General features: G+C 49.7%; 1 protein-coding gene across 1 annotated transcript; it reads right to left on the bottom strand.

The window, feature by feature from the left end:
• Positions 1-1,746: 1,746 nt before the first annotated feature.
• LOC140422180 (uncharacterized) lies at positions 1,747-7,277 on the bottom strand. Its single transcript, XM_072507197.1, has 2 exons — positions 7,053-7,277; positions 1,747-4,439 (listed from the first exon to the last, which is right to left on the bottom strand). Exon 2 carries the CDS (start codon positions 3,581-3,583, stop codon positions 2,708-2,710), a length of 876 nt encoding a protein of 291 aa, XP_072363298.1. The 5' UTR covers positions 3,584-4,439; positions 7,053-7,277; the 3' UTR covers positions 1,747-2,707.
• Positions 7,278-7,540: the final 263 nt, after the last annotated feature.

The raw sequence follows: 7,540 nt of genomic DNA, 5'->3' as shown, positions 1-7,540 counted from the left end.
CCTCTTGGCTGCCGACCACATACAGGCGCCACTGCCGCCACGGTGAGGGGCCGCAGGTCCGACGGTCCCCCTCCAGTCTTTTCCCGCCCCTGGCGTTTGTGGGCGGCCTTCTCCTGAAGGGTGGGGCGAACAGAAAATGACAGTGTTAGACAGTCCAACGCATGCAGCCTAGGGGGCGGGTATCTGGTGGCCTTAGTGGCCAGGGCACCCAGCCATGGCAGACGGTATGGGTGCCAAGATGTGGTGCAGTGTGGGGATTTGCCGGTCCGCCAAGTGGCGGGGGGGTGGTCTACGGTTATAAATGTGTGAGACAGAGGTTGATGCCAGGGGCACAGTGTTCCCTACTCATCCTAGCTGCCCTGTGGAGGTTGTGCAGTTGTTTCCAGCACTGCTGGCCAGACCAGACAGTGTGAATGTCGGCGGCTGCCAGCCACTTTCCCGGGCTGGGGTACAGAGACATCCGCCTCTCCTCCACCGTGTCCAGGAGAGTCTCCAGCTTGGCATCCATGAAGTGTAGGGCCATGCGTTTTGCTGCCAACTTGTTGGTTGGGATGGTGTGTGTGGGGAGTGAAGGGTGTATATGTGGCTGCAGCTTGTCAGCCTCTGCAGTGTTAGTCGTGAAATCGGTGAATCCCGCACTGTTTCTCATTGCAATCGATTGTGTTCCACGTGGCGCCGGTGCTAGCCCCTTAACAGCCCCTTAACAGTCGCAGAATCGGTCCAGGTGAAGCACCAGTTTTGCTGTCGTGGAACTCCACAAAGTCAACACTTAGGACTGGATTCTCCAATTTTGAGGCTACGTCCGGAGCATGTGTCTAGTATTACGACCAAAAACCGGCGGCGCCCCTGCACCGATGCTCCACCCAGTGGGGAGCTAGCGGCCGCTCCACGTAAACACCCGGCTTTCACTGCAGATACGGATGGAGAATTGCTGGGTCCGTGGCCGCACATGAGGACGGCGGCGACCTGCAGCGGTCACGCCAGACAACACGGCGCCGGCCGTGCGCAGTCCCGGCCTGCCAGACAGTGCCCCGTTAGCCCCCCCTTGCTGCCCTCCACCAGTACTCCCAGTCCCCGCTGAAGGCCCCCTGGCCAGCCGAGTGGCTCCCCCTGGCTGTGGCAGCCCTGGACCAAGTCCGCAGCCGCCACACGTGGTTGACGAATCCTCAGACCACAAGTGATCTACGCCCTCGGGAAATTGGCCCATCGGGGTCGGAGTTTCGGGGAAGGGCCTTCAGGTGATGTCCTGAGGTCGTCCCAGCGGCGTGCCTCGTACTCACCAATGACACTGTTTTGGAGAGGGCGGAGCATCTGAAAAACAGCACCGCCCCCAATTTCGGCGTAAAAAGGGATTCTCTACGAGTTCGGCGTCAGCAATCGAAAAATCCCACCCTTAGTCTCAGAAACAGAGAATCCATCCTCTGATGTTTGCTATTAGTTGCTGCCGTTAACAAACCCAGTCTGATCTTCCGCGATCACTTCTGGCAGGCAACTCTCCAGTCGCCTCAACAGAGCTTCCACCAATGGCAGTGTTCAGGAGTGGAATTAATCTGTGACCTGCACTCCGTCGGGTCCTTATCTTTTTTGGAGATCAGGGAGATCAAGGCCTGTGCCAGCGAGGGCGGCAGGGTCCCTTTCGACAATGAGTTACTGAACATGCCCCACAGGCGCAGGCCAGTGTTGACACAAACGTTTGGTAAAGGTCCACTGTATGTTATTCTGTAAGTCTGAATAAAGATTGTAGACTTCCAGTTAACCCAAATACTTTATTCAGTAGGTTCGTTCTGTTTCCAGAGCTTAACTAGATATAATAGTCAAGAGGTATGACCAGTGAAGCCAAGGTAAACTGCCTATGCTGAGCTGTCTCTGTCTGCTGCTGCTCCCTAGCCCTGTGCTTCTGAAAGAGGCAGATCCTCCCTTGGGCTCAACCCTTTATAATCGTCTCTGATGCTGCCCTCTAGTGATGCTGTGGCTGTTACATCTGTCTGTAGTCCCTGGTGTATGTGCAGGTGTATGTACAGATGTACAGATCACTACCCCCCCCCCCTTTTATTGGACATGTTTTCCAGACTGGCCTCAAGAAAACTGTACATAACAAGTGGTGAGAACATGCAAATCTGCACACTTTGAAAATGATAAAAGTAATACAGAAACAATTAACTGTGTTATGAGTCCATCGTGAGAAATGTCCATATTCGTCTTGTGCGTGTGTTGAAGTGTTGTTACAAATCTAGCCGGTCGGGTGCCTTACGGCTTCTGCTGGAGCGTCTTAACGGTGGTAGTAGGGATGATAGTTTGATGTCATCAAGAATACTGTCTGGCAAGGAACGTCCTGTGAACAAATGGACTCGGTCAAGTCCAGTGTGGGAAATACTGCCGTTGTAGGTCAAATCTCTAACAGATCCTGGCGGTTACGGCGAAAAAGTACTCCTGCAGACGATTTGACAATGTAGGACCGTGGTGCCTCCTGCCTGATCACTGTGGTTGACTCAGACCATCCGCCTTCTGGGTCCCTGATTCTGATGGTGTCACCTATTGTCAGTGACTTGAGTGGGATCGCATGTTGATCGTAGTATAGTTTTTGTTTGGAGCATAGTGCCCGCATGTCGTCGAGAACCGGTGCGTTGCCGGGGTCTCGGAATTGCTTTGCCGGTAGGGTTGTCCGGATGTCTCTGCCGAAGAGCATTTGCTCGGTACGATAACAGAGCTAGGTTGATGTTGGAACGTGACTTGGCTGCTTTGTTGATGAGTCGTTTAATGATGTGGACACCTTTATCCCCTGTTCCATTTGATTGCGGGTAGCGATTCTGTGTCGCACTGTTGTCTGACCTCGACTTTTTCCTGTGTTTGTGGTATTGAGCCTGTATGTCATCGTTCGTGAAAGCTGTTTTGCTTGTTTGTTCTGGAGCAGATGTGAATTCGTAAGATTCTTTATCATGCCATGGCATGTTTGTAGTCTTGTCATTGTTTCGCAATGTGCTGTGGCATTGTTCTTCACCTGCAGAGTTGTACCATGTTGTACAGGTCGTTGTTTCATTGTTGTTCTTTCTGTCGTTTCTGTCTTGGTTGTTTTCATTGGCGTTCTTGTTGTTGTTCTTTTGTCACGCTTGTTGATTCTGTTTTCATTTTTATTCTTGTTCTTTTTCTTGTCGTGCTTGTTGTTTCTGGGATGCTTCTTGGTGCTTTTGTCATTCTTGTTGCGCTGCATGTTGCTTTTGTTGTTGCTGTTCTTGTTTCTGCTGTGCTTCTTGCGGTTTTTGTTGTACTTGTTGCGCTCAATGAGTGTGCCATGTGGATGATTTGAGTCATTGTCACAGTTATTGGTGTCAGTGTCCTTTGTGGTATCTGCTACATTGAGCGTAACCTCTTGAGAATTATGAGAATGATCTGATGTTGCATTGATGTTCGTGACATCAGTCTTTTGTGGTGGATTTGATTCCTCTTTTTTGCTTACTTGGTACTCCTCTTCTGGAGTCATTTCTGGTTCACTTGAATCATCATTGATTTCTAGGTGCTCCTCTTTTGGAGTCATTTCAGATTCACTTGAATTATTGAGTTCTTGGTGCTCCTCTTTTGGAGTCATTTCAGGTTCATTTAAATCATCTGTGATCTCTTTGTGCTCCTTTTCTGTATTGTGCGCTCTTTTCACAACAGAGCATGTGTGGCTCCTTTCCCAAGATGGCTGCCGCTCAGAACCTCCGTCTTCCTCCGATTCAACCCTGCCTCTGCCTCGTGGTGAGTGTTCACGCCATTTTTACCGATTTTGTTTTCTAAATGATGATTCTGTGTTTGTGGAGACTCAAAGTACTGATTTTGTTTTTGTTCATAAGCAAGGCATTTTTGTATAGTGATTTCTAGAGTTAGATACTTATTTTGTGAAAGTTCTTCCCTCAAATGTTTATCAGATAGTCCAGAAATTAATTGATGCATTATCACAGTGTCTCTGAAATCAGCATAATCACAGCCTTGTGGTATTAACTTGAGATTTGGAATAAAATTAAAGATGGGCCCTCCGTTTCGCTGACAAGAGTGAAATCTTTCCAGCATCTCACCGGACTGTTACAGCGTTCAACAAATTTTTTAAGTATAGTGTCTACTTTGGTGTTGTCCTCACCTTCTAAGTAATTAAAGCAATTGTAGATTTCTCTAGCTTCATGCCCTCCTGTTGAGAGTGTTAGGGCTATTTTTGTTGCGTCAGAGGCAGTACTTAAATCATTAGCTGTGATAAATATTTGGAACATCTGTTCAAACATTTTCCAGTTATAACTTAAATTACCGGTTGATTCCAGCTGCCATGGAGTTCCAACAAGTTAGTCGTCGAGGATCCATTTGCTGCGGAGTTTTCCACAGTTGACATCCGGTTTAACTTTTTCTTCTCTTGCTGGAGTCTAGCTAGCTTTCTGAAATCATTCCTTGGTATCATATGTTATTCTCTAAGTCTGAATAAAGATTGTAGACTTCCAGTTAACACAAATACTTTATTCAGTAGGTTCGTTCTGTTTCCAGAGCTTAACTAGATATAATAGTCAAGAGGTATGACCAGTGAAGCTAAGGTAAACTGCCTATGCTGAGCTGTCTCTGTGTGCTGCTGCTCACTAGCCCTGTGCTTCTGAAAGAGGCGGATCCTCCCTTGGGCTGGACCCTTTATACTCGTCTCTGATGCTGCCCTCTAGTGATGCTGTGGCTGTTATATCTGTCTGTAGTCCCTGGTGTATGTGCAGATATATGTACAGATGTACAGATGACTACACACTGCAGGTCCGGGTGCCTTACCTGAGTGCATGGATTAATGCATTCCATGTTCTCACCCAGCCCTAGCGGTGCTTCTAGCCCCTGTTACCTGTCTTCTCCCACAACTGGTGTGTCCAGTCCATTGAGGAACTGTTTAATATCAGAGTGCCCCTCTGGAGGCTGGGAGGTGTACAGGCTCTGGTAGAGGTTTGCGAAGGCCCTGTTGATCTTGTTTGGGACCACTCATCCTTTACCTGTGCCATATCCCTTGATGCAGCCTGTCTCCTTAATTGGTGTGCCTTGACTCCATGCTAAAAAAGGCCCCGTGACTGGTGGAGCTGATAGATTGCTTTCCCAGTGGAGAGCAGGTCGGACTCCTTTTTCTTTTTAATTACGGGGCAATTTAGTGTGGCCAATACACCTAACCTGCACATCTTAGAGTTGTGGGGGTAAGACCCTCGCAGGCACGGGGAGAATGTGCAAACTCCACACGGATAGTGGCCCGGGGCTGGGATCAAACCGGAAATCAAAATAAATAACTCTAACATTATGATCTGAATAAGGAGCCATGGCAACACCCAAAAACCTGAAATTCAGGCCTAGTGTTTATTTCACCAGCAGTTACATTTAATGTTTGATTGCATAAGCTAATGGCAGAACACGTATGGTTTAAGGCAGGTATGTTGTTCACTATACTGCTGACGACAGCTGTTTACTTAGGATTCAAGTGCAGGTTTGACTGCTTTCCAGCAATCAGCTTACTTTAATTTCTGGGAAATAAACAGGATTTCTTTGGCATCGAGGTTGCAAATGGAACTTGGAACTAAGTCAGTGGCAGTTCTGAAGAGTTATATTGGGTTCTAACCATTAACTCTGTTTCTCTCTCCACAGATGACGCAAGGCCTGCATTTGTGTTTTTATTTCAGATTTCCAGCATCCGCAGTATTTTGCTTTATTAACGTAATTCGGTGGCAGAATGAGCCAGGTATTTGAGACGGTTAGGTCTGCCATGTACCAGCGCAGTTAATAATTGACCAGCTATCCATCTCATTAATAAAACCGCAACACGTACTTCCTGAACGTGGTTGACGAGTACTCCCGTTTCCCATTCGCCATCCCCTGCCCCGACATGACTGCGGCCATGGTCATTAAAGCCCTCTGCATCATCTTTACACTGTTCGGTTTCCCCGCGTACATACATAGCGATAGGGGGTCCTCCTTCATGAGCGACCAACTGCGTCAATTCTTGCTCAGCAAAGGCATTGCCTCGAGCAGGACGACCAGTTACAACCCCCGGGGAAACGGTCAGGTAGAGAGGGAGAACGGAACGGTCTGGAAGACCGTTCTGCTGGCCCTACGGTCCAGAAATCTCCCAGTCTCCCGCTGGCAGGAGGTACTTCCCGATGCACTCCACTCCATCCGGTCGCTCCTTTGTACCACGACAAATCAAACACCTCCCTAGGAAGTCCTCCTCCGGAACGTCACTCCCGACCTGGCTGGCAGCCCCGGGACCCATCCTGCTCCGAAAACATGTGCGGGCGCACAAATCAGACCCGTTGGTCGAGAGGGTTCATCTCCTCCACGCGAACCCTCAGTACGCCTACGACGGCCGACAGGACACGGTCTCTCTGCGGGACCTGGCGCCCGCTGGAACTCCACCCCCCCCCCCAACACCAATCACCCCCTCCCTCTCACCGGCGCACCCCACAGCCGCCACGCCTAGGGGTAGTGAAGCAGGAAGAGACATCGCTACGCTCCCAGAGACGACGGTGCCCGAGCCAGCGCCTGCATCACCACCGGGGCTGAGACAATCGGGGAGGACGACCAGGGCACCCATTCGAATCATTGAATCTTTATAACAAAGCAAGAAATGCCTCTGTAAATAATTCAGTTGCCCAGTAAAAGCGGCATTGTAAATAGTGTTGGTAGTTTGATATCGGACATAGTCGTTGTGTTAGTGGCATCCCAGGTACCGACTCTGTAAACCCCTACCACCATACGTCCCACTAACCCCACCGGGTTCCTTTTTAACAAGGGGTGAATGTGGTGGTATGCATTAGGGGTATTACGGTACCCTGTGATGCGGAGAGGCTATTGGTGGATAGACGCCAGGTCCCGAATGGATCAGCCGCCTACTGGCTCCACCCAGTAAGGCGGAGTATAAGAGCCCTGGTTCTCCCAGCAGCCGCATTCTGTAACTGTGCTGGTAGGGAACAACTCCATCTCATCTCGTCTCGTGAGTGATTGATTGTGCTACAGTAAGCTAGAGTGATTTTGGATGGGCAAGCAGTGGATTTAGCGAGAATGAATTTGTAACATACCTATTGGTGGTTCTGTAAACTGCCTGGCATTTGGCTGCTTAAACTCCAGCAATGCTCCTGTCACCTTTGGAGATTCCTAGGACATCAATCTGCCAAACTGTGCCAAAGCTTTCTGGATATGGGTAAACAAGATGGGTTAACGTGGAGGAAATTGTACTCTGTAATTGTACCTCCATTAGCAGCTATGCCCTTCAGCTACCTGAGCCATATGCTCTGTAGTACCTTCCTTAAACCGCTCCACCTCTCAATTCTATATTCTGTAGCCATCCAGCTTGGCGCCTGGTTCTGCAGAGTGACACTGGCCGTATGTGTGTCCCCACCCCCGCACCCAACGCTCCGCCATACCCCGCCCCCAACTGGCTGCCACCCGCCGGCAGCCCACCCAGTACAACGTCCACTGTAGCTCCTACGGGGCGCCGGGCAGCGTCTGTGGAGCGTACCGCTGGCAAGGACAGTGCCAGCTGATGGTAACCCTGGCATCAGGGACT

Source organism: Scyliorhinus torazame, chromosome 1 (genome assembly GCF_047496885.1).
Source record: "Scyliorhinus torazame isolate Kashiwa2021f chromosome 1, sScyTor2.1, whole genome shotgun sequence".
NCBI classification, from domain to species: Eukaryota; Metazoa; Chordata; class Chondrichthyes; order Carcharhiniformes; family Scyliorhinidae; genus Scyliorhinus; species Scyliorhinus torazame.
This window is presented reverse-complemented; position numbering and strand designations above follow the sequence as displayed.

Bases quoted from the DNA above. Each gene is read 5' to 3' on its own strand.
- LOC140422180 (XM_072507197.1), bottom strand. From the start codon at position 3,583: ATGACTCCAAAAGAGGAGCACCAAGAACTCAATAATTCAAGTGAATCT.